Source organism: Hibiscus syriacus, unplaced genomic scaffold (assembly GCF_006381635.1).
Source record: "Hibiscus syriacus cultivar Baekdansim isolate YM2019G1 unplaced genomic scaffold, ASM638163v2 tig00000340_pilon, whole genome shotgun sequence".
NCBI classification, from domain to species: domain Eukaryota; kingdom Viridiplantae; phylum Streptophyta; class Magnoliopsida; order Malvales; family Malvaceae; genus Hibiscus; species Hibiscus syriacus.
In genome coordinates, this window is record NW_024061783.1 from 12,273,194 (window position 1) to 12,301,085 (window position 27,892).

Here is a 27,892-nt window from a genome sequence, read left to right on the forward strand (position 1 = left end):
ATTTGTTTTTTTTTTGTTCTATTTATTTCTCTTTATTTCATTATGCTAGTTTCTTGACGTATGTACATTTTTTTTTGTTCTATTTAAAGTATCATAATCCTTAGACTTTTTTGGGTTCGATTAAGTTTTTTTTTATCTTGCGTTTTTGACCTTTTAGGATTATTTTAATTAATCGGAGGTAAGTAATTTAAGTCAAACTTTTATCTTTTATTTTAACTTGCAATTTTCTTAGTTAAAGATAACTGGAAATTAACTAGTATCGAAAGGGCAGTTCAAGGGTACTAATCCTTCCTTGACTGTAACTGACTCCTGAATCCGACATATCGCTGGTAAGATGCAGATCAAGTAAGAAATCAAGGTATCCGATCAATCTATTTGTTCTTAAAATAAATTATCGGTGGTGACTCTAACAATTTCATTTAAGTCGAAGTCCAATTCTAGACCCACCTAAAAGACAGCCGCGACGTAATAGAAGGAGTAAATCAATAGTTTTGGATGTAAAACTACTACAAATGCTGGTTCCTCAATTCTCGGATTCCTCTTAGGGTCCTCCTTTTGTTTGTGCTCCTCCTAATGGTCCTTTCCCTTCAGGTTTCGCCCTTTGTCCCAATTAGTGGACCACAAGGGTCCCACTCTACACCTGACCTTGACCGGAATGGCGTCAATTCAACCGCCATGCCAATTCGGTTATTTAGGACGGAAAATTTGTCTCAAATGGACGCACGCGGTAGTCAAAAGCAAAAATCAGTTGGATCAAGTTCTGATAAGAAGAAGGCAAAGGTGGACAAAAGTTCGAAGCTATCATTCACTGCTTCCTGTAATTTCGATACTGGAATTAGTTTATCTGAACGAGATGATGATAATAGGGAACTGGTTGAAAATGTGCTTTTGAGATTTGATGCTCTTAGGAGAAAGCTTAGCCAAATGGAAGATAGAATGGAATCACATTCTAGTATTATTAAGCGTGCGGATTTGAAAGCTGGCAACACAATGATGAGCAAAGGGGTTCGGACTAATATGAAAAAGAGAATTGGGGCTGTTGCTGGTGTTGAAATTAGGGACATTTTCTTCTTCCGAATGGAGTTGTGTTTGGTGGGATTACATTCTCAGTCTATCGCTGGAATTGATTATATCAAGGGTGATTTAGAAGGAGAACTAGTAGCTTTAAGCATTGTTTCTTCCGGAGGGTATGATAATGATGCTGAAGATCCGAATATTTTGATATATAGTGGTTAAGGTGGGAATGCTGGTAGAGATAAAGAAGCATCGGATCAAAAGCTTGAGAAGGGGAATCTTGCTTTGGAGAAGAGCTTGCACCGAGGCAAACGAAGTAAGAGTCATTCGGGGTCTCACTATCCATCAAACGACTAAGGTCTATGTATATGATGGATTTTACAAGATCCAAGAGTCATGGATGGAGAAGGGAAAATCAGGTTACAATATGTTCAAATATAAACTGGTTAGGATCCCAGGGCAAACCGGTGCTTTTGAAACTTGGAAATTGATTCAGAAGTTGAAAGAAGGTGTATCTTAAAGGGTCGGACTTATTCTTCCCAACCTCACTTCAAGTGCAGAAAGCACACCTGTTTCCCTTGTAAATGAGGTTGATGATGAAAAGGGACCTGCTTACCTCACATATTTCCCTACTGTCAAGTATTTGAAATCATTCAACTTAGTGCAATCTACTGTCCGCTGTGATTGCCGTGATGCGTGCCAACCAGGAAAATCTAGCTGTTCTTGCCTTCAAAAAAATGAAGGTGATTACCCTTATACTGCCAATGGTGTTCTAGTGTGTCGAAAACCCTTGATATATGAATGTGGTCCCTCGTGTCCATGCGTTCGGAATTGCAAAAATAGAGTTTCACAGACTGGCTTGAAATTTCACTTAGAAGTTTTTAAGTCAAGGGATAGGGGTTGGGGTCTGTGGTCACGGGACCCTATTCGTCCAGGTGCATTTATTTGTGAATATGCAAGTGAAGTTATTAACAATATTAAGGCAAGGCAAGATGGTGGAGATGGAGAAATTGATGAATACTTTTTTGATACAAACCGACATTATGAATCCTTAAAGTGGATCACGACATATGAAAGAAATAAATGCTTATGTGGATCACTGAAATGCCGGGATTATTTTTATTGACGTCTAGGTTGCATAACTGTATTCTGTAGACAAGCAAAAGAGGTCTGGAATCCTTCTTATCTTGTCTCATCATGTAACGCTACACATGCCTTTTCTCTTTACTTGTTTATAGCTTGTTTTAGGGATGCAGATTATAGTTTTGATGTGGCTTCCATTACATGCAGAAGACCTGACAACAATTGGAACCATGCATGATGGGTTTTTTTAAGTCTTTAATTTACTTAATATTTGCCAAAGTACTTGGAATTTAACTTCATTAAACTTGTTTAAGAATCAGCCAACCACAAATAATATCAGGATTAAGACCTGGGATTTGAAGACTTATTTTTTGGACATTTTATTTGGGCCTTGGACATTTCCATGGATGGACTTTTATGTTTGATTTTGATGCATGATATTAATTTTTCTTAGTGTTAGTGTGTGAATGTCAAACATGTCAGGTGCAATTATGTTGAATTTTCGTACGAAATAGTTTGTGTTGGTTTGGACAAATAATATATAATAAATATGGTAAGCATGTTAGACTTGTTAAATGACCTTAATTGCTTAAAGTGGCTAAATAAATGCTTAAAAGTAATCTTTAAGTTCAATGATTTATTTTCTTATTCTCATTATATGGTTGATTATTACATGATTGATTGTTAATTGAGTGTTATGAAGCATGATTTAGTTGTGAATGGACATGTTTTTTCAAGTTTCAAGCATGCTTATGTAAGATCATTAACTATATTAAGAATTAGGAGTTGGAGTGTAGATCAATTATGCATGATTGAATTTAATTTTTCAATTTTCCAAAAAAAATCATCTTTTGGGCGAAAAGATCCTTCCTTTGGTTATTGGAATGGAAATGATCAATCTTTTCGCTAAAAGGATCGATATCTTGGGATTGAGTTCAAGGAAAAATATTTCAAAATTTCTTTTAAATCGTCTAAAGTTGGTTTTTATGCTTTGATACTTAAATAAATGATATTTTATGAAATAATCATCAATTTTCGAATTTTAAATTGAGGATGAATTCTAATACGAATTAAGTTTAAATTCAACGGTAAACTTTATACAAATTTAATTTCATGTATGGACCAAATATTTAATAAATTCATGTCAATATAAAATTTATTTATAAGTTTGCGGTTTAGTCCCTAATATGTCATGTTTAAGCAATTGAATGAAACTGTAATCCGATTGAGCTAAAATTTTGCGTGATGATTATTTGAATATTGTATTAATCTACGACAGCTTAAGTCTTCAATTTTGACATGATTAAGTTTGATGTATGTGAAGAGAGAAAATCATTCCTAAGCATGTTTGGTCATTTTGGTGATGTTCCTGTATATTCCTAGTTTGTTTTCAGTTAGTATGAAGTATATACTTACACTGTATTTTTGTGTTGTTTGAATGAATATTTTTTTGTTTAAATCATGGTCTAAATAACCCCTAAATGAGAATTACTATCGAAACACTTCAATGATTAATATGATAATTGATATTCAGATCAAATGATCTAAATCATATACGGTGTTACAATATTCATCATTCTTGAACAAGTCTCTTTTTCTTCGCCCCAGGTTTCATCTAATTCATATATTGCCTTATTCTATGATTTCGAGCTGAGTCGAAGTTCCCCTTGTCGATTTTTTCATTTGTCAATAGAGAATGTCTTATTCGGAAAAAATTTTCCTTTTCTTATTTCAAGATAAGAAATGATGCCCCTTACCTAAATCCACGGTTGAAATAATTAATAAATTACATGTTCATTGAATATCAAATAAATCAATTGCTCCTTTAAAAATTAGACATAATCACTTTAATAAATAATCAAGATGAGATCATATTGATATGAAATTACGATAGAAGTGAATGAAAAATCCCACAATCCACTTTTCCTTTCTGTTGTTCTATGTGAAATTCATGTTAAATTTAGTAGGATAGTCAAGTTAGATATTGAATGTATTGTAACATTCGCTTGTGTGATAACGATATTAATACAAAATAGAGCAGTATTGTGACATGTGTTTCACACATGTGCATCATTCAACCAATATGGATACCTGATGAATCGATGTATGCTTCTAAGTTGAGTGATGAGATCATCAAGGGAACTATATTTAGTGCCCGTATGACTTTCGATTATTTCTTCAAGTTTCAGTTCAATGCTATCTTAGAAGAATGTTACCAATAGTTAAAGATATCAACTGAGAAAAAGAGAAGCAAATTTTGTTCTTCCTGGAAAAGAAAAAAATGACATGAGGCAATATTAAAAAATAGGGTAAACTACACGTTTAATATCTAAACTATTATTTTTATTCTGTTTTGATACTCAAACTTTATTTTTTTTAAATCTTATCTAAAATTTAATTTGAGTTTCATTTTAGTACCCCATCGTTAAAAACTTAACAACAAATTGAAAAAAAAAATCATGTGAGCAGTTTCGATTAGTTTTAACCGCGGGGTACCAAAATGAAACCTAAACTAAATGTTAAGTTTGTCATTGAAAAATAAAACAAAGTTTAGGTACCAAAACGGAACAAAAGTAATAGTTTAGGTATTAAATGTGCAGTTTACCATAAAAATAATGGCTTATGAGGATTTAGGGACATGATATTTTGACCATCAATAATAAATGCAGCATTTAACCTCAATTGAATCCGATCATTGACCCAAATCGATGTAATTAAGCCAAAGAGAAGGAAAATAATATTGAAAGGATGCCTCTCATAATATGCATTTAAATACAACATACTAAAGGTTTTACCCTCATTTCCCCTTAACCATCATTCTCCAGTTTCTGCCAACTAGGATAACTGAAAAGGCCTTCTGTACTACACAGGATCTGAATATGGTAATATTTGCACGACAAATTTGAGCATGTTGGGCAAATTGTTATTATGAAGCCACAGATACGTCCTCGGCTGCTATGTCACTGCTCTGTCATTAGTTGTTGATTCTTTCAACTGCATATCGGGTAGCAGCTCCGCTTCTTCATCAGCAGAGGCAGAGATTAGGGATGCTGATTGAATCTTTCCGGCATGCTCTAGTCGCATCAGAATAACGCCCCTGCAAAATAATGAAGTAAAGAGGATGTACTCAAATCACCATAAGGTTAGCCACATAATTAGTAAAGAGTTTTAGCTTTTAAAAGTCTATAGTAAAAGCATTTGGCTCAAAACAGTAAGTGCACGAATCACCAAACTCTCCAATGAGAGTAAGCAAGGTGCTTCAGTCCTAAACTGGGAAAGAAAAGTTTTCAGGCATTATATGTATAACCATGAATACTATACAACACTACATCCCCCACTCGAAGGGAGGGGCACAAATCACCCGTTCCCGTAAAATTATACTTGATAAAAGCAAAACATAGATGCTCTACTTGGTCCAAAAGCAAAATAATGTCCACTTTCGACTAAAGTTGTAGCGCAGAAAATGTGAACAAATGCACCATACATACGACAAATATGACCTCACTAAATTAAACTAAGAGGATGTGGAAAAGCACAGAGGTACTCAAGACTACCAGATTTCTACTTCCGAAATATATTCCTAGATAACCCACAAGGGCCTATAAATGATCAGTAAGGAATAAGTAAATTCCGACAAACTATAATGTCTTCATCTAAACAGATGCATTCAATAACTATAAGCTTTGTAAGATTTGCAAATTGAACAGATGCATTCAATATCCAATTCCGAGAAACTATAAGATTTGTACTAAAGTACTAGCCAAAGCCTAAAGGCTTTCCTGGATTAACAACCGTAGATAATGTTCATGCAGCAGCAGTATTTAGATGAGTCTCCAATGAAGGTTGTCATCTGGGACAAAATTGTCCATTTGAAAGTACAACTAAAATATATTTTAGGGAGAACAGAGGCACATGAGGTATTTTCACGTTTCGATCATGTATGAGCTGACCAATTGTTAGCAAACTAATCACCTCCTGCACAAATAAACTATCCTACTTATTATACCTTGCATAGCGAGACTGTATTGAGATATCCCGAACTTTAATTCTATTGACAGTACCACTTTGGCTCACTAGGACCACTTGCTCATCACTTTCACCATCTTCAGAAGAGAGAGAGAGAGAGAGAGAGAGAACAATCATAATATGCACTATTAATAATTAAGAGCAATTATGTATGCTTTTACAAGAACATTACACATAAATCACCAATTACGTAATTTACCTGCCAATGAAAACCCAACCACAAAGACGGCTACCAAGCGATCCTCTGAAGAGAACTGAAGAGAGCAAACTCGTGTTATCATTCAGAAAAACAGAATCAGGCAGAACAAATTTTTTTGTAAACACTCAATGTCATGCAGTACCTTGTAACCTATTAAACCAACTCTGTTCAAAGGAGACTGTTTGAAACTACTCAATGGAACTCGCTTGCCATAGCCATTCTCAGAGACAAACAAGAGCCATGGACCACTGCCACCCTTATCACTATGTGGGGAAAGAAAATAAACATAAATAAATAATAAATGAAAGCCAATGCCCTATATTATAAGATAAACAACACAAAAAATATGAAGTGAACTCAGAAGGAAGCATTAAGACCAAATACAACTAAAAAATGGACAGTAAGACCAAATACAACTAAAAAATGGGCAGATTATCTAATAAGACATGATAAATAAAAAGATAACATATAATAGGAAATAAACAAAATCCATGTATTGGAATTGATTCAATCCATGACAAAAGAAACTTTAAATTGAAGGAAGCCACATATAGATAAACCCTGATTTTTTATTTAGCATTATTAGCTAATTGGCAGACAGATCTGTAGAGGAAACTTAAAGTTGAGAATATTGGAGGTCCCGTTTAAATTCTAAACACAAATTATTTATTTGTCAACCATAGTATGGCCAATATTACCATAAAAAGGGTCAGGAGGACAAAATGGAAACAAATTTAGAAGCAGTGCAACTTTTCAACTTTTTGAGATTCTTAAACGTTTTCTAACCCCTAAATCCAACAGGAAACTACAATCTGACAATGTTGGTAAGCTTCACAATTAGAGCCTTAAGCAATCGGAAAGAGTAGTTTAAAATAATTTACTTTCTAATGGAATCTTCTGCTGCCTTATCCAAATCGTTATGCCTTGGAACTGGTATGATATCCATGCTTGCCATCTTATCTCCTTGTTTCAGTCTCATAGCAATAGCTCCTCTAGTATTTCTGCTTAGTGCTCGGATCTGAATACACAAAATCAGGAAACAAGAATAATTACATACTACATGATATATCATAAGAAGTAAAGGAATACTCCCTGCTACTCTCTAAAAGTGTTGTATTTTATCTTAAGGACGGAAAAACAAGTCATCTAAGGACAAGGTGATTAGAAGTCATAAGTTCTCATTGCAGTATTTGAAAGGATACCACTACAAACGGGAATTTAACGATGCTAATTTAAAAAAGAAAAAAGAGCAAAACTAAAAATTCAATTTCATTGATATATAGTGCTTTGAGGCCAAAAGTTCTAAGTTCATTGATATATTCAAAAATAAATAAATAAATAAAGTGCTTTTATTTTTCTGGCATCCTATCCATTGGTTAACTAATTCATATCTAGTATTGCAAAGGCTCATTATGGGGATGACCCTCCCAAACCAGCTTGCTCCATATGGAATTGTGCTGTGATTTGGGATTGGAAATAAAGATTTAAACCCCATTCACGAGATACTAGGCACCAACTCGCAACAACTTGAGCAAGATTTGTCTGCAACTGAGTTCAGGCTCAACTCAAATGGCTTGAGCTAGTCAAGTTCAAGTTTTCTAACATTGAACTTGAATCAGATAGAATAATTTAAGGTTCAATATTTCCACAGATGATAAAACACTATATTACTTGCTCTTTTACCCCAACTAACTGAAACCAGACCGATCACAAATGTTTTATATATCCCTATTTTAAGTGATTGAAATCTGCGAGTTTTTGAAATAGGGCTGAAATAGTTCACGTGACACCTTTTCTCTATGCACCTACTTGGAGAACCTTTACAAGGAAACGGCACAGTTTGAGAGCTTTCGAATATTGAGGGAAACAAACAGTGAAAATTTTCTCCTGCGACTGTAATATCATTTTTTTTTATAAGAAAGGGAGGCCTCGTTAAAAACCCCCCTTCGTAACCGTCAAGAACCCTGGGGTATCTCGACGGCCATTGGAAGGAGGAAAAGAGTGCCTCATAATTTTATTTCTGCCGAACAAACCATTACATTATAACCAGTACATAAAGTACAAAACCAGCAGAACAGAATAACCTATAGGAACCTAAAACCAGAAATTCACCCAATGCCTATCTTAGCTAATTCATCCGCTTTACAATTCACAATTCTACTAACATGTTTTACAACAACACTCCTATCTTCTACCAATGCACTAATTTCCTTGACTAGTGAGCTGAAAATCATAGGAGAAAAAATCGGGCACTTGATCCAATCCACAGCTTTACTACTATCACTCTCCACCATTAATCTACCCCTCGAGCTCCAACTTGACTTGAAGAAGAATAATAATCCTGCTTTAATAGCCAACAACTCGGCCAGAATTGGGGGACCTCCCCCAACACTCTCAGAGAAAGAACCTAGCACAACCCCGTCTTCATCCCTCAAAATACCACCTATTCCCCCCTTTACACCAAGACTTCTCCACAGCTCCATCAACATTAAACTTGCAAAAACCTTTCGGAGGAGGATTCCAAGAGAGCGAAGAATCACCAGATTTAACATTAAACACATAGGAATCAACTAGAACCGGATTCCCCACAAGACAATCGAACATAATAGGGACATCAGGAAATTTCGCAACAAACCAAGCAACCAGTCTATACATCGTTAAGAAATGCAACAAAGCAGTGTCCATCTTCCTACCATCAAATATAATCTCAATCCTGAACTTCCAGACTGACCAAATAATAGCTCCTGGAATAAACGCCCATATTTTCGAACGAGGGAACATCCTTCCCCACCATGCAAGAAGATCAGATGGACTTTCTAGAACAACAAAAGCAACGTCCCAACTTAATAGAAAGTAAGACCATAACCAAACTATCGGGCAAACAATAAATAGATGCGAAACTGTTTCCGCAGCCATACCACAAAGGGGGCTTATATTATCCACAATCCCATTAACTCCACGTTTCAAAAGCTCAACTTTAACCCCTACCTTCATCCGCAGAACCTGCCATAAAAAAACTTCCACCCGAGGAGGTGCCATCCCAAGCCAAACAAGTTTATGCCAATCCATATCCACCTTCTCTTGCTCATTCATTAATCTTAAACAAGATCTAACTGAAAACACCCCCTCTCCATTCCCTTTCCACACAGAGGTCTTCCAACGAATCATCAACCACAGAACTGCATAAAATAGAGTTTAAAACTAGCCAACGACTGCAATATCATAAAACTATCTTACTGTATCCAGGAAAAAAAGAGCCACTTTGACATCATAATCTGGACACAGGAACATAAACTTATAATCACAGTTTATAGAAAAAAGATATTATATACGAGTGCTGATTAATAATTACATATTCTCCTGAAGATGCCTAATCTTTGAACTAAATTACGTAATTTTTAGTTGGAAGTTCAGCATAGGAATTAATTGTCAGAATGAAGGTAGACTATTGGGATAATCTTGGAACAGTTTTCAGCATTCAGTGACAAGTTCATTCTAATTTTATGCATAAAAAGGATGCACCTTAAGGGCTGAAATGTCACAACACGTCAAATGAATATAAAAACTTGTCACAATAATAAAGTATCAAATATGTGTTGACATGAGAACGAGAAAGCGACTTTGTAAAGTTTTGGAGCAGGGTAATGTCTCCTGTCATGATCGGATGCCCCAGAGTCGACAATCCATGCTCCCAAGCCATTGTTATTAATCATAGAGGCAAAGGAAAAAAATATCTTCATGAGCTGTGAAAGCCAAATTGGAATTACTGGTCTCAGAGGATATTTTGGTAGTCATTTGGCATTTCGCTAGCATTTAAGGATCGGTTAACCTAAATTGATACCGTGTAGAAAATTGAGGAGAATATTTTGTACAGTAATCAATTGGATTCACTGTGCTTTTTCATTGATTAAAAGAGAACTGTAAGTCTGCTTAAATAGACTAATTTACAGAGAGTTCTAGTACAAATATAATTACTTTAAACAGAATCCTATCCTATCTAATAGATAAGAGATAAGATATACGAGTTATCTAAACTACTTAAGAGATAAGAGTTAGATTTTATCCTAACTGTTAACAGATAATATTTACAATAATTTAAATCTTTATTGTCTACAACCTACAGCCAGTACAAGATACATCAGCTGTCTTTAAAAATCCATGTGACTATTGCAGCTCTGTCTAACACCCTTCATCATGTTCAAACACAAAAGTAATATTTGGATGAAAAGGCTGATCATCTTTGTTTTCATTGTATACAAGTGAAAAGTTCATTAACATTAACCAGAAAATAATTGTTCAGAAATTCCATCCCAGAACTGCATTTTGTTAACCAATCCATAGGAAAATATCATCAACGTGAGTAGGAAGGAACAGGAGAAGGAGAAGAAAAGAGAGAGAACTCTGAAAAACGATAAGCAAAGTAAAGATAAATTTCCAGACTCCAGAGGGCAGTAAAGACAAAGGAAGTTCAAGATATAGATACAGGAATGAGGTCTAAATCCTCAGAAATCCCAGTTTTGATCCTAATAGTTCCAGCAGGCCTCTTTACTCAGTTTTACATTGTGCTGTGCAAATTCTGAAAATGAACAATTTAACAGAAATAGAACCGGGAAAATAAGATAGGCAGCCAAAATAAGCCACTGATTTACTTGTGTCAATACTCGGCGAATCTTGCAAATATGTTAAAAGCAAAAAAGGCAGCAAAACATTACTTACAATGTCACAGGAACCTAGAATGACCTTTCCATTTTGTGAAGCCATGGCAACAAGGTCATCATTTGTGCAACAACGAACCCACTTTAACTCATCACCAGGAACCTGGCATATTAATATTTGTGGGGTAAGAGATTGTATCATATTCAAAAGATTCGACTTAAAGTTCAAAGCTAAATCAGACAGAAAGACACACCAATTGAATGGCTATGATTCCAGTGGACCGAATAGATGAAAAGTAATTCAGAGACACTTTCTTGATGTAGCCATTCACCGTAAGCATCACTAGAAACTGGTCTTCAGCAAACTCACTCACAGGAACAATCGATGTTATTCTCTCTCCTTCAGACAAAGAAATGATCTGTCATGGGCATGAAACAACATAAGCTGCCTTTAGTCAGCACTGAAAATAATTATCTACAAAAAGAGAATGGCAAAACAATAAATACCTGGATCAAAGGTGTTCCAGCAGCAGTCCGGCTACTTTCTGGAATTTTAAATGCATAAGCAGAGTACACTATTCCCCTATCACTGCATAGAGCATTTGGGTATTATGATGTAAAATTTATTGTTAGGATTTAGGAGATTCGGCAGAAATCCATCTTAATGTGAAGCAGCAAGACAAGCATGTTCAATGAACATGACAACTTTCACAAGCCCATTGTATAAAGAGGCCAATTCCATAAACAATGTGCTTAGGAAACGGGCCAAAAGAGTCATTACTAGAATAACCCAAAGTCCAAGGAAACCCATACTTAACTGAACCATGACCATCCAAACATGGTATGAGTATGACCATATCTAGACCAAAGCCACTCAGGAATTTCTTGGAAAAAGGCAACCATAATAACTCAACAACAACAATTTCCATGTAACTCAACCTACATTAAACCTAAAGCAGTAAATATAAAAAATAATAGAAACCATAACATGAAAGCAAATAGAAAAGGGGAAAGACTATTAGAATAGATAACGCCCTAAAACTATTTAAGTATATTAATATTGCAGCGAGGTTTTGTAGCCCATTAAAACAAACAAAAAGATTACAAAGAAAAGTTGAAATTCATTTAATGTTTTCAATTTTCACAAGATCTCATCCACACACCAAGAAGAGAAATAAACAAAAGCCAAAATTGGGAAAATAAAACATTAACACTAATGCCAATAGACATGAGCCACTTGAGGAAAAAAGAACCATGAGTGAGAAAGTTAGAGAGAGAGTGAGTGAGAGATCGTGTGGAAGTGCTTCTTCAGACAAAGGTAGTTTTCTGCCTGGAGGATTTTCATGGGTAGCTTTTCTGGACAACCTTAGTAGGAGAGTGAATAGAAGTGCGTTATGGGATCGCTTTAGTCATCATGGCAAAGTGATTAAGGTGTTCATTCTGTTTGTTAATAGGAGACCAAATTATAAGGATTGTACGTTTGCCTTTGTGTACTTTGCAAGCAAAAAGGATCTGCTTTTTGCAATGGAAAGGATGAACAATGTATTAATTGATGGGAGGAAAATTTCGGTCTCGATTGCGAAATATCAAAGGAAGAGGAGTTCGAAGCGTATTAGTGTGGTGGGGGTTAGGGATGCAGGAGCAGAGGAGCAAGTTAGGAGAAGTTCAAAATCTCGAGTTGATGATGATGGGAAGAAGTTGCTGAGCAAGCTTTGTGATGGGAGGTCTTATAAGGATACGGTTGTGGGAATCAAAAATGTTGAGGGAGGAAAGTTATAGAGATAGTAGGGTGGTGAAGAAGCCGCTGGATGTTTTCATTCCAAGGGAGGAAAGTTCTTGGTTGAAGTCGTCTTTAACAGGAATTTGTAAGGCGATCTTTGAAGTTGAGTTCGTGCAGAGGGCTTTAAGATCTAATGGAATCAATGTCAAGGTGGTTCGTTGGGGTCATGCAAATAATGCATGTTTGGTAATTTTCCGAATAGTAGAGGAGAAAGTTGCTACGATTGAAGATAAATGGGAGGCGTTATCCTTCTGGTTCGATAGGTTGGAACCTGTATTGGACGTGAATAATATTCCATTGATGTACTGTGCGGTTTCTTTGATCGGTGTTCCTCTTAACTATTGGTCAGTTTCTTTGTTCATAAGTTTATCTTCGAGATGGGGCAATCTCGTGAAGATTCAAGAACAAACTGTTCAGAGAGTGGATTGCAGAGTGGCTCGCATGCTGGTAAGGGTTGCAAGTCCGTTAGATATTCCTCCCCAGGTCTCTATTAAGACGTATGGTAGGTCATTTACTATAAAAAATTAAGGTGGAAGTTAGTGAGGATTTTTTCCCGGTGTTAAACGATGTGGTTGAAGATGTCGGTACAGCGGTTCCTTGGGAGGAGAATTCATCGGACTGGAGCCAAGGGGATGACGTCGAAGGTAAGGATGGGCAAATGGGTAGTCAGACGATGTCAGGCTCCCATAACAGGGTGGTATCATGGGTTCGAAATCTCCATGTGGGGGTGGCATGCTTGGCATTGGGTGTATCAAAGAGAAAGCAGTTTTTCATAGTAGTGGGGCTGTTAATTTATGTTCGGTGGAGACATCATCTAGTGGAGATCCAGGTCAGGAGGAAGTGTTGGGGGACTTTATTGATGGAAGAGAAAGGGGCTTGAGCATGGGGGTTGTCTCCTTGGGGCATGAAATTGTTGATATAGAGAATGGGTTAAATGGTAGAATGGGGAAGGTAGAGGTTAATGGGCCTGCTCAAGGTTTTCCAAGTCCAAAAAGAGTTGGTAATAAGCCTGTTATAGTAAGTAATTTGGGGGGTGATATTCAGAATGAACTTTGGAGGAAGAAGGGGGAAGTCCTTCATCAGACAGTTTTGGAGGGAACAACACAAGAAGATGGTTCAGAAAAAGGAAGTTTCTGGTGGTTCTCTTGCAAGGAAATTGCCTACCAGGAGGTGTTCTTCTTCTCCTCCTACAATTCGTAGCCGTCCAAAATTTGCTGGTACCATCTTTTGTGATAGAGTATACAGCAGGTCAAATAAGAAAAGTAGAAGATGTGATCCTGAGAAGGGACTCTCTGCAGTCGATTTTTCATTAGAGAATGAGGAACTGGATTTAACTTGGGAAGTCAGCAAAGTCCTGGGTGTTCATTTGAAGGGGGGAAGACGACTTTTGTCGAGAAGTTTCTGGATTCGAGGCGTGAGGAGGGTGGGATTTAATCCTGCTTTTCTGTCGAAGGTGATTATTTTTCAGTAATGGTAACTATTGCTTGTGTCACTTGGAATGTTAGGGGATTAGGGAGAAAGGAAAAAGCTAGGGCAGTTAAGAAAGTGATTTTGAGTACGAAACCTTCGTTTCTTTTTCTGCAAGAAACAAAGTTGGGTTTGGTAAACCAGTCTATGAGAAGGAAGTTAGGGGGTAATTTTCTTGGTGGTTGTGTTGAGTCTCTGGCAGAGGGAGCATCATGAGTAATACTCACCTTATGGGATGAGAATTGGTTTCTTCCCCAATCGCAGAAAATTTCTCCCAAATTTGTAGCCCTGAAAGGTTTTGTTAAGGAAAGTCAAGATGAATGTTGCTTTATCAATGTGTATGTGCCTTCTATTGAATCGGAAAAGGAGACTTTTTTTGAGGAATTACTCAGTTATATTTCGTCATTGAATTGTCCACTATGTGTAGTAGGCACAAGACGAGAAGATGGGAAAATCACTTAATGAAAATTCGATCAATTTGTTAAGGGATTTTCTGTTTCATGCAGATTTATTGGATCTTCCTTTGGTTGGAGGGAGGTTCACTTGGGGTAACAATAGGGAAGATCCTACTTTTGTGAGACTTGACAGATTTCTAGTCTCCAACAATTTCCTAAGTCTTTTCCCGGATGTTGTTCAGATTCTTCTTCCAAAATCTCTGTCAGATCATAATGCTGTGGCGTTGGAATCCAGTAAGTTAAATTGGGGTCCGAAACCTTTCAGACTCTTCAATTACATCATGGAGGAGGAGGGTTTTAAAGAAGCTGTTGAAAGGAAAATTTTAGTTTTGAAGAGGAGGAAGAGGTCGAGCATTGAAGTGTTACTTAGAGAAACTAAGGAGGTGATCAAAAATTAGTCTAATGAAAGTAGATTGAAGTTGCCAAGTTTGATTGACAGCAAGGAGAGGTTAATTTTGAACCAAGAAGCACAAATTCAACAGAGTAATCCGTTGGTTTCAATGGTGGATATTGCAAAAGAAAAATCTGAATTATGGTCTTTGTACCGAAAGGAAGAATTAATTTGGTTCCAAAAATCAAGGGCGAATTGGATTCAGGATGGAGATCGAAATTCGAGGTATTTTCACCAATGTGCTACTAATAGATGGAGGATCAATGTTCTCAAATCTTTGGATGTGGGAGGTGTTTTGATTGAGGATCCCAATATGTGGGAGGTGTTTTGATTGAGGATCCCAGTAAGATCAAAACATTCATATTTGGTTTCTTTAAGAATGCTTACAATGCCAAGCCAACGGTTGAGGTGGAGAAGTTGGATTTGAATTTTAACAGGCTCAAGGAGGATCATGTTGCACTCTTAGATAGGAACTTCTCTGAGAAGGAAATTTGGGAGGCAATAGGGTCTTTGGAGAACAATAAAGCACCGGGACCGGATGGATTGAATATGGGCTTTTTCAAAAAAATTTGGCCGGTTTTGAAAGGAGATATTCTGAAGTTCTTCAAAGATTTCTATGATGGAAAGAAATTCAATAAAGGTGTGAACCATTCCTTCATTACTCTAATTCCAAAGAAGTCGAATTCGGTCAGTATTGAAGATCACAGGCCTATTAGTTTGGTAGGGGTTTATACAAAATCTTGTCTAAAGTGTTGTCAAGAAGATTAAGGATGTGCATAGGAAGGCTGATCGGTCACTCTCAATTTGCTTTCATCCCGGGAAGGCAGATTTGTGATTGCTCTTTAGTAGGTAATGAAGCCATTGACTATTGGAGGGAGGAAAGGTAGGGAAGGTATTGTGTTCAAAGTGGACTTTAAAAGAGCTTATGATACTGTGGATTGGGGCATCTTAATTCATATAATGTAGTGTATGGGGTTTAGCCAAAGATGGAGATCCTGGATTTATAGATGCTTGAATATGACTTCAATCTCTGTGCTTGTTAATAGTTCTCCTACTCAAAGCTTTAAAGTTGCCATGGGGCTAAGACAAGACTGTTCTTGGTCCCCACTTTTGTTTAATTTTGTGGGTGAATTTTTTAATCTTCTACTTTCGAAAGCAGTAGAGTTGGGGTTGTTTGATGGTTTTCAGATAGGTTGTGAGAAGTCCTCAGTTTTGCTCTCTCATCTTCAATTTGCCGATGACTTGATAATTTTTTGCAAAGCCGCTAAAGGTCAATTGAAGAATTTAAAGAGGGTTTTGACAGTGTTTGAGCTATGTACAGGGCTACAGCTGAATTTCTTGAAGAGTAGGATTTTCGGGATTAATTTACAGGATCAAACTGTCGAGGATTGGGCCAGCTCAATAGGTTGTGTTCGAGGTTCTTTTCCGACGGAGTATCTGGGGCTACCTTTGGGTGCAAGGAGAAATTCGATTCACCTTTGGGATCCGATTGTTAATAAGTTCTATCAGAAACTTGCAAGCTGGAAATCAGGTTCTTTATCAATTGCAGGTAAGCAGTTCTGATAAAATCGGTCATGAATGCACTTCCTAACTACTATATGTCGCTGTTCAATATGCCAGTGGTGGTTCGGAAAAAACTGGAGTCCTTAATGGCTAATTTCTTGTGGGGTTCTTTGGCAGAGAAGAAGCGGGTGCACTGGATCAATTGGTCTATTGTTTGTAGAAATAAAGAGTTTAAGGGTTTGGGAATCTCGAATCTGAAGTTACGAAATAGGGCTCTCTTGGGCAAATGGATTTGGAAGTTTGGTTGAGAGAAGGATTCTCCGTGGAAGAAGTTTATCTGTGTGAAACATAATGTTGATAGTAGGTCTATTGTTTTAGATGATAATTTGCCTCCCACTGCGTCTTGGATTTGGAAAGGTATATTAAATAACTATAGAGCGAATGATATTTTTGGGTTATGTTTTAGGAATCATCTCGTGTTATAGGTGGGAAAAGGAGACTCCATTAGGTTCTGGCATGATATATGGATTAGTAACTATCCCTTGAAAACTCTTTTTTCAAGGATATTTGCTTTATCGATTAACAAGGATGGGGTTGTGGCTGATTATGGGTGTATTAGTAATGGGAAGTGGGTGTGGGATACTCAGCTTAGGAGAGCTTTAATGGACATTGAATTTGATCAATGGATGGAAATGACGGTTTTATTGGATAATTTTCGTCCTATGATGAAGGGTGAAGATTGTTATGTTTGGAAAGGAAATGGAGATGGTGTGTTTTCGGTTAAGTCTTGCTCTAGAATTATTTCTAGTTTATCCGAGCCTCGGGATTCCTGGTCGAAGATTGTGTGGAAGGGGCTAGTTCCTCCTAAAGTGGAGGTTTTTCTTTGGCAAATTATTCATCAGAAGTTGGCTATCAAATCAGTTTTGTTGGGCAGAGGTGTCAAGGGTATTGAGAATCCTTATTGTGTGTTTTGTGGAGTGGAGCCAGAATCGGTGATTCACTCTTTCTTTTAATGCGAGCAGGTTTGGAAGATTTGGGTAAATTTTCTCCAGCTGTGGAATGTCTTCTCTGTTCTACCCAATAATCCTAAAGAGTTCTTTCTTTCGTGGGTGGAATTGAGACATAAATCGACTATTTGGCAATTTATACCGGGAGCTGTATTGTGAACTGTTTGGTTATGTAGGAATCAGATAGTGTTTCAGAATGGGAAACTGGATATTGCTAATCTATTCTTTTTGGTGAGGCATAGGGTAGCTTCTTGGTTCTTAGTTAAATACAAGGACGTTTCTATTCAGATTGATAGCCTTGTGGGTGACTTAACCTTGGCGGATAGGTATCGTTACCCCTATAAGCCTTGTTGCTTAAGTTAAAGTGGTGCCCTCCTCCTTTGGGTTTTTTTAAGGTGAATGTTGATGGGGCAGTAGCTTTTGACTGGAGAAGAAGTGGTATTGGTGGTGTGCTTAAGGATGCTGAGAATAAGAAGTTGGCTTTCTTCTCTAGAGCGACAGGACCTTGCACTCCGATTCTTGCAGAGATTTTTGCAATCAAAGCTGGGTTAGATTTATTTTTTGAATCAGTTTGGAGGGATAAAGGGTCCCTGATTCTAGAAAGTGATTCACTTCTTGCTTTGAAGTGGATCAACAACTCGGAACTCTGCCCGGTTCTTTATGTTGATATGATCACAAAGATTCAGAAGTTTGTGATGCAATTTAATGTTATCATAAGGCATATTAATAGATGTATTAATGGGGAAGCTGGTTGTTTAGCTAAATCTGGGATAGGTTAGTGAGTTGAGCTTCTGGTTTGGTGAGATTGGGGTTGGTGGGTTGTTGAGTTGAAGGTCTTTTGTACTGAGTCTTTGTTTGGTTTTGGTTGTAATTTTTATGTTTGGTAATAAAATTTAGGCACCCTTTTCCCCCTTCCAATGACTATTGTGTTTCACAACACAATAATTATGAAGGGGTTTTTTAACGGGGCTAATTCCTATAAAAAAAATGCCAATAGATATATATATTAAGTCAAAGGTAGATAGCAGATACAAGTACCTGAAATAGAGCACATGGTCATGCGAATGGCAAACTATGAAGTCGGACATTGCATCATTTAAGCGAAGTTTTCCAACAGATTTGCCAATTGTTCCACGATTTTGAAGATGGAAAGTGTTTGGCTTCATCCGTTTAACATAACCTTTTTCACTGAATGCCTGCAAATGACACATAATTAAGAGAAAAAGAATATACTATGACTTGTTTCAAATACGAAGCAAAATGACAGACAATATTCCGTTCACATGGAGAAATCAATTTCATCAGTTACCAGCAGCATTTCTTCATTTGGAATAACATCTATGTCATCAAGTTGGCCACCATCTGAATCCTCCAGCATTGAACGTCTTGGACTCGAGAACTTGTTCTTTAGCTCGATTGCTTCTTGTTCTATTACCTAAACAACAGGTTGACAAAAGGAAAAAAATAAAAAAACAAGCCAGAAAAATTGCAGAATACCTGAACCAGGTATACAGAGTAGAGTTGTGCCCATTTGAGAAAATACATCTTTAAACCATTATTTCATTTCAAATTTAAAAGGCTTCTTTTATATAAAAAAACACCAAAAACTTTTACCAAATAGAACTTCAAAGATAAGGAAAAATGAACACATATTTAGAATTAATTTTGTTCATAATAGACAACATTAGATCAGAATATAAGAAAGTAGAAAGAAGCAGAAACATAAAGATCACTTTTGTGCTCTTTTATTTTTGACTGGCAGGGAGTGTGAATCACATATATATGTCAAACACATTGCATAACACGATATGTTTCTACAATCAATTAAATTGTGTTTAACACAACAGATGAGACAAGCTAAATATATAGAGATTTCAAATGATCAAGTGGCCAACCTAACAGTACCACAAGCACATGTTCTGGCAGTCTCTCAATCGAACTCTACTGTGATTACTTTTCAAGCATCTTAACGATGATAAAATCAAAGAATAAATCAGAATCATAGGTTAAAAAATAAAAGGTTACCTGCAATATATTTTTTCGGCTTGATAATAATTCTGTTATCTTTGAGATTTGTTCCATCAACGATACACTTTCATCAACAAACTTTTTGCGCTGCAGAATAACAAATATATGACATATTTCAGATAATATTATTAGCAAAATAACAACCTATAGAATAATATTGAACAAACAAATTCAGAATTTATGATAGATATTGTAGCTACAGACCTCAAGAAGGTTAAGACGTCTTAAGTGTATATCCAATATGGCCTCTGCTTGTTTATCAGAAAGATTGAATTCTGCCCACAATAAAAAAGAACTATTTCTAGTGACGATGGCTTTCTATGATATGTAAATTCTTTTGGCCAAAATATTAGCTCAAGGTACATGAAGAAACAGCCTCTTAAATTTGGAGAAAACCCCAACAAAACCCTTCTTTGATGGTAAAGGCCCTACAAAAATAAAAGTTCAAATCCCACACCACCAAATGCATAACTTCATTGATTCCGAAAAGAGATAACTAAAGCTAATATCAAACAAATGCAACTCAAATAGAGAATGAATGATAATTAAGGATAACAAGAACCAACATCAAGGAAATGCAACGCAATTAGAGAATGAATGATAATTAGCTGTAGTCATTGAATGGTAGTCAACTAATAAATCAAATATCTTTTTTTTTTCTTTTTGATTAATCTGGGGTAAATATAAGACAGTATCTGTTCAAAGATAACTCTCAACCTCTCAACATTGAACGCTCACACCCCTGACACTATGGTGCTCAAACCCGGGTCCTCAAGGAATAACAACAATTCCTTTACCACGGAGGCTTCGTGCAATAAATCAAATATCAACTGTGTCAAACAAAGGCCAAAATAGAGAGAGAGAGAGAGAGAGCAAGGGGAAAAAAGAAAAAAAAAACTAACTTCTATTCCCTGACATAGTAGAAAAGACAAAACCCTCTTTTAACTGACAGGAAAATGTTTATAGGGAACATAAATAGAGATGAAAGGACAGCAATCAATCCAAACCTATCTTTGCCTTAATAATTGCAAATTAAGCATCTTTACAATTCCCAAAAATTGACCAAAAGTCTACCAGAAACTGAAACAACAACATTCAGGTAATTTATTAAATATAATTTGTACGGCCTATATGTACCCTTCATGATATGCTCAAGACATTCAAGAATGACTGGTAGTCTGTCAATTTTAATTGTTTACTAGATAAACACTACTCATATATGGAATAGTGACACATAAGCAGTGACTAAAATGCTACATGAATGCATTAAATTTCATTACATAAAGATTAAACTATCCTGTAGCAGAAGTGTTCCGTTTTCTTCCATTACCTATCAATTATATGTTAAAGAAACGAGACCATGCAATCAGAGAAGAAAAGAACATATAGAAATTAAAGGGCCATACCCTTTCTCAGGCCAGCTGATGCAGCTGCATTGCTAGAAGCCTCTTTGATAATATCAATTACTCTGTCCAAATTATCAAGCCCTGCCACAATACCCTGAGTGCACATTTCAAAACAAAAAAAATTGAAACATGAAAATTTGCTACCAGTGCAATATGGTGATGGTACACAAAACCACTAGCAAAAATAATATATACACACACACGATATGAAAATAAATAGACTTTCAACAGATGGGACGCCCAAGCACATTATCTTTCTTAGTCTAAAATGTCTCCCATTTTGCAGACATACCTCAACAATATGTCTTCTATCTTGTGCTTGTGAAAGCTTGTATCTTGCACGTCTCTCAACGACAGAGCATCTAAATTCTAGGAATGACTGGAAAAATATAAAAATAGAACAAAAGCAAAAGCTGCTAAGATATAATAATAGCGCAACTGCAAGGAAGAAGAACAAGTGTGAAAATTAAAGACAAAATACATAAGATGCACATTGTAATGATTTTTCTATATAGGAACTTCAGAAAGCCATATAAATAGGCGAAGAGTGCATTGTACATACAAACAGAATCATAAATGCCAACATATGACCAAACATAGATACATTTTGGAATAGGAGCTAGGCTAAGATATAGAGCTGTTCTACGTGTTGTGGAAGCTAATGGAAGTAATATACAAATTAGCATATTGGCAGTAATATATATAGTTAGAGAAAAATGATCAGTGAGTCCAGTTGCATGACCAAATTTATTTACTTCTCACATACAAACACAATTTTGCAGCATGATGTAAGTGCTACAGATTTACAGCCACAAATCCAAAAGTTATGATCCCAACCCTCCAATCTGCATGTTCTAAGCCGCTATTAGTTCTCTGGGAGACTTGTCGAAGCTACTTGCTAATTACACATATTAGTCCATTTCATACTTTCAAGGATAGAAACCAGACACTGCAATAGGTTTGTCAAAACTAATAAATACCAGGCAAAGTAACACATTTTAGATATTAACGTTGAAAGGATTCAACACATGTATGTATTTAACAAGACAATTTTAAATTCAGTTGTAATGTAAGGCAAATCTGGACTAAAACATAAAGCATAAAAAACTCACCTGAAGCAAATCTTTCAGGCCCATCTGCTTTGGTTGTCCATCAAGAATGCTATAATAGAAGATAGTAAAGAAGCATTCAACACACATCATTAGAACAGGAACAATAATATAGAATTAAAACAGAATCAGTTACAATCATAAACAAGCAATCATCCACTTCAAAAGTCTGATTTTGTTGTTCCATACATTTCAACATATTGGTTGTACAAAGAAATTTCGAGTTTAGATCCTCCAGGTTGGCTGGTCAGCCAGTATTGATGTGTTTAGATACAGTAAAAAAATTGCACCTAAACTCAATTGCCATGTGTGATAGCATCTATCTCAAATTAACTTTTTTGTTTTAAAATAACTTAAAAGTGGGATTTTCTCTTAGAACTTTGATTGTCATGTAGATAAGCCACAGAAGTTATGCATTTATTTCTACTTTTCACATTATTAGAAAAGAAACACACTAATATATGTATAACTGTTTTATGGTTCTTAAGACACCATATGTACAAGATAAATCTGTCCACATACAACCAACCATTTATAGCCAAAGACAACACCACAAAACTTGACATGATATAAAAGCAAGTGCAAAGATTTGACTGGTCCACTGTGATAGGCTAGTTGATGAAGGACATTCTTGCTAGTTTTGATAAGTGTTCTATGTATTCTAAATCACTAGTTATTCCTATGCATAATGTTCACACCACATTAAGTTTCACAACATACAATAAGTCCATTGTATCTACACGTCATGGAGAGTTTTAAGTGGTGACAAACTTAATTTATAACTAGTAATGTTCAGAATATCTTGAGATCTTATGCTTAAAATAGGAGACATTTCAACATCAAAAAGTTCTAGGAAGAGCACCCATCACAAACTTAACAGAAACATCCATATAAATGGATAAACGACTCACCCCACCATATTGCAGCTAAAACTAGACTGAAGAGCAGTGAGGCGGTAAAGATTATTCAGCACAATAGATGGGTCAGCTCCCCGTTTAAGCTGTGGAGCGTACCAAAAGAAAAAGAAAATAAAGTTAAGAAAAGGTGTCTCTACCAGCTGGAAATGGAACTGCACAACATCAAACATATCATACCTCAATGACCACACGCATTCCAGAGCGATCACTCTCATCACGAATGTCACTGATGCCCTCTAGAGTCTGTTAAAAAATTTAAAATTATCATAATAAGATAACACCTACGATCTGAAGAATCTGTACAATGTCAATCCACAATTAAATTAAGTTTAGCATTTGAAAGTTGGGAACGGTCATTCGGTGGAGTTTTGGCATGATGTTTGGTTGGGAGAAGTCCCTCTTAAAGACTTGTTCCCTAGATTGTATGCACTTTCGATTAACAAAGGGGGTAAAGTGGTGGAATTTAGGGTGAACAATGCGGCAGGATGGGTGTGGGATATTCAAATGAGAAGAAATCTAGTGGATTAGGAGATTGAACAATGGTTGCAGCTGATTTCTATGTTGAATAACATCTCACTATCTCTTGATGAGGAATATTATTGGATTTGGTTAGGGAATGGAGAGGGTTGTTTTTCAACTAAGACTTGTATTAACAATTTTTTTGATACAGCTGGCAATCAGGGGTTTCAGGCTAAGTGGGACAAACATATATGGGTCGGGATAGCTCCTCCACATGTTGAAACTTTTATATGGCAAGTTGCTCATCAGAGAGTGGCGGTTAAAGAGGAATTGTTGAAGCGAGGAGTGGCTGGGATTGAAGACCCTTTATGTTCGTTGTGTGGTAGGTTTGTGGAATCTGTTGCTAATCTTTTTCTACACTGTGAGGTGGTTTGTGGGCTAGTTTTGCGAAATTGTGGAATGTTTCTTTGGTGATTCCTAATAACATCTTAGACTTTATTATTATGTGGGATGAGCTATTACAGAATTCCAGTATTTGGAAATTTATCCTAAGGGCGGTGTTGTGGACTATATGGAAATGTAGGAATGAGGTTACCTTAATGAAAGGAAAGCTGGATGTGGTGAGGATGTTCTTTATTGCTCGATTTCGAATAGTCTCTTGGTTTACTTCTAGTTTTGACGCTGTGCAAATTCCTTTCGACTCTCTAGTGGGCGACTTAACTCTTGCTGATTCGGTTGGTAGACAGAAAAAAAGTGGATCCCAACCTACTTGTTGCGTTCCTCCTCCAGACGGGTTCAGAAAGATTAATGTCGATGGGGCGATGGTGAGTGGTTGGAATAAAGGTGGTATAGGTGGACTCATAAGGGACAGCAGAGGTGTGTTGATTCACTGGTTCTCTGATAAGGTTGGGGGGTCCTCCGATTTTGGCATAATTATTGGCGATAAAGAGGGGGTTGTTCTTGTTGTATGATTCAGGTGTTGGTCGCAATAAGAGGGTTATTTTAGAATCGGATTCGAGTAATGCTTTGAAGTGGATCAAGAATCCGGAACTAAGCCCCCTATGTTTCTATCCCTAGTGAAGGAGATCGTTTCTATAATGGAAGGGAAGGATATTACGTTAAGGCAAATCTTGAGAGCTGCTAACTGGGAAGCGGACATACTAGCTAAGGTTGTCTTTGGTGTGTTAGGGTGCTCGTCTCCATTACATTTCTGCAGGGGTTTTGTTTTAGTCTCATATATTCAGTGTTAAGGTTTCAGCAGTAAGAGATGTTTAAGTCTTATGTACTTAGGGTTAAGGCTTTTAAAGTTTGAGGTAAGGGATGGCAGTGTATTATTCTCCTGATTAATAAAAGTAGTAGGCACTCTTTTCCCTCTTCCTTTGTCCTTCATGTTACTATTGTAATACGGAGGGCAAGTCGAGGGTTTTTAACGAGGCCTAATATTCTATCAAAAAAAATACTCTAAATAAGAACAAAAGTAAATGCAGTAACAATAAAGATAATTTACTGGGTTAAATTCCAGAACCATACACCAAAAAATACACGAGGGATAAATATCAAACTTGACACTGCTATAATCAATGCTGAATTTTGCCACTATATTTTTAATTTGAATAATTTTTTGGAAAAAATTTTAAAGGTGAAGGAACATCAGTTTCTGCAGTAAAAGTTTTGGAGGAGAAAACATAAGAATTTTCATGTTGGATGTTTCTGCGTCCTTCATTATTGTGGAATTGTGAATTCGATATCTCAATTTCTTCTTCTCTAAACTTATTTATATATCCATGAATATTCCTTCACTGTTATTTTTTTCAAAAATCAACAAATAAAGGTCTGGCAGAACAATCCAATACAACTGAAGTACTGTGGCAAAATACATACTTGAGAAGGCAACGGATTAGAAGCTTATGAGACTATTACTACAAATTAAAGGTAAAATTATAATTAATGTTCTATAGACACTATTCTAATTTTCCTTATGTTTTTAAAAAGGATAGGACCATTTATGAACTGAGATAATAAAGACTACTGATTTATGCTTCCACTAATTGTATAAATTGGACACTTTGAAGCACCTCTGAAATTAATTTTGTTATAACAAACAACCTCATTTCCCTACTTCAGCATCTTCTTCATGGACCATCTGCACTTGTGCTCTTGGTAGGGATAGAAAACATTTGCAATGTATTCCAAGCTCAAACTGTGTTATCAAGGACCAGCTAAACAGAAACATAGCACCCAGAGTGCAAGATGTATTTTCTTTAAAATGATATTTCCCTCTGGCTATTCACTTTGAAATAGAACGAAGATATATTTTTCACTTCATACCTATCATGTCCTTATTTTTACTCTACTTTTGCAGGAGAATAAAAGTTTTTAAGGGAATAAAACCGTAAAAGCAACCAACTTACCATACTTCAAAGAAGTGCAAATTTCTCACATATGATGATTTTATGAAAGAATTGAGATTAACATTCTTGAATAGATGGAAATACCTTATTCTCAACAAGTTCAGCAATCTTCTCAACAAGCGAGGCTTTGTTTGTCTGATAAGGAACCTATCCCATTCCCAAGTTATATAAGGAGACCTTTCAAGCTACCCATGTAAAATGTCCGAAAAATAAATATCTACAGCTGATGCTATCAAAATAATCACCTCTTTAATAATAACTGCACTTCTCTTAGTTTTAGAGTCAAGCAGTTCAATGTCAACCTTTCCTCTAACTACAACACGCCCTCGCCCAGTTCGATACGCTTCCAAGATCCTGAACAAAGTAATCAATATTAGAACACTTCCTCACATATATTTTGATGTTTCCCAACACAAAGCTCTATTTAATAATGAAACAAGCAGCAAAGAGAAGGAATCAAAAAGAGCTTTAAGCTAAAGTATCCAATTTTTAATCTTATTAAAAGTTCTTAAATTACCTTTCTTTCATATAATAAAGGTTTATATTACCAACAATACCAAAAAACATCATATAGTTAATCGAACTCATGTGAAGGCACACAGCTCACAGTAATAGCATTTACATATTTTATTTCGTAGTAACCAAAGATTCTCAGATTATTGAAAGAAGCGATAGTATCCTCTAAATTCCTAATTGTTTACCAAGTCAATCAACAAGGACAACAGTTTAATGCTTTTTACAACATTTGTTCAAAGTTCAATTCAAACAACAGCAAATATTATAAACTACCTGCCAATATGGTAACCTTCAGAAGTACATTGCAAGAAAACAGTTGTTGATCATTAGGATCATATATCAAATTGCTATGCTAAGTTTTATTTTTATATACCAAAATCTGAATAAACTATGTTTTCGAATACAATATAAATACAAGCCTTATTGAAATATATCATAAAGTATTTGTCAATTTTTTTCTAAGTACCAAAACACTAATGATGTACATATTTGTATTTAGAATTTATCAAACTTAGTTTGCATGAATTACAAACATCTTTCAAAGGCTTTCACAAATCAATTTTTCAAGTTTCTGAAACGCAAATATCAATACTCTACATAGAGTATCAATACCAAACCCCATACATTGATACCCTTACCAAGAATATATACAATTTTTTAGATTCAATGTTTGAATTTTTGAAGAAAAATAATACAAGTATCGATATCATACAAAGGTATCGACATCATTGCACGAGGATTGATACTTACCCTAAAGTATCTGTATCTTAAGCTTAGGGTCACAAATATAGGCATTCAATGTCATACCTCTGTTGCAGACTGTCTTACATGCATCAATTCCGTGTCTATAAATGGCTATTTGCTACTCCCAACAACCTCAAACGGATATATTTATGATAGTGGATATAAATACAACTCCAAGACACGCAAGCAAGATCAAGAAAGCAAATATCAACAATCGAGCCAAAAATTCATCTTGTGCTTCGAATTTTCGATATGTTCATCTCGTTTAATACTCAAACACTTGCAGGCTCTGTTGTATTCAATCAATTCAAGTGTTTGTTGATGGGTTAGTGATTGCAAACATCCACCTTGTGAGTCTTTCTCTAGTTTGTTTATTTGTAATCTTTTTGAGAGAGATTCTTAAGATTTTGGATAGAAATTTTGGGGTAATTTGTGTAAGGTTAAACCTTGTCCTCAAAAGTTGAAAAGCATAGTGTAAGGCTAAAATGTAACTCACCCAAGGTTTCCCATTATCAGCCCTCCAGTAGGAAAGTCAGGTCCAGGCATGTATTCCAACAATTCTTGCAACTGAGACAAGAAAATAAGAGAACTGGAAATCAAAACTATTAACAAAAGAACCTCCATCAACGATAATGGTAATATCAGCAATGAGGATATTGATGTGGATTATAGAATATGTGTGTTTTTTTGTGTGTGTATACATATATAAGGCTCATGTATGC

At 36.0% G+C, this 27,892-nt stretch overlaps 1 protein-coding gene and 1 pseudogene across 1 annotated transcript in view; one reads left to right on the top strand and one right to left on the bottom strand.

Moving 5' to 3' along the window:
* Positions 1–555: 555 nt before the first annotated feature.
* On the top strand, positions 556–2,140 carry LOC120200013 (annotated as a pseudogene).
* Positions 2,141–5,052: 2,912 nt separating this feature from the next.
* Positions 5,053–27,892, bottom strand: part of LOC120200024 (DNA gyrase subunit A, chloroplastic/mitochondrial) — a 38,277-nt gene continuing 15,437 nt past the window's right edge. The window contains exons 8-27 of the mRNA XM_039200973.1: positions 27,667–27,737; positions 26,156–26,264; positions 25,995–26,057; positions 23,218–23,283; positions 23,035–23,123; positions 22,127–22,175; positions 21,307–21,393; positions 21,015–21,108; positions 19,813–19,883; positions 19,606–19,695; positions 18,890–19,015; positions 18,619–18,776; positions 11,485–11,566; positions 11,232–11,396; positions 11,039–11,140; positions 7,204–7,340; positions 6,465–6,585; positions 6,323–6,377; positions 6,104–6,200; positions 5,053–5,194 (exon numbers count right to left, since the gene is read on the bottom strand). Coding sequence (XP_039056904.1) covers positions 5,053–5,194; positions 6,104–6,200; positions 6,323–6,377; positions 6,465–6,585; positions 7,204–7,340; positions 11,039–11,140; positions 11,232–11,396; positions 11,485–11,566; positions 18,619–18,776; positions 18,890–19,015; positions 19,606–19,695; positions 19,813–19,883; positions 21,015–21,108; positions 21,307–21,393; positions 22,127–22,175; positions 23,035–23,123; positions 23,218–23,283; positions 25,995–26,057; positions 26,156–26,264; positions 27,667–27,737 — 1,974 coding nt within the window. The remainder of the gene's footprint in view (positions 5,195–6,103; positions 6,201–6,322; positions 6,378–6,464; positions 6,586–7,203; positions 7,341–11,038; positions 11,141–11,231; positions 11,397–11,484; positions 11,567–18,618; positions 18,777–18,889; positions 19,016–19,605; positions 19,696–19,812; positions 19,884–21,014; positions 21,109–21,306; positions 21,394–22,126; positions 22,176–23,034; positions 23,124–23,217; positions 23,284–25,994; positions 26,058–26,155; positions 26,265–27,666; positions 27,738–27,892) is intronic.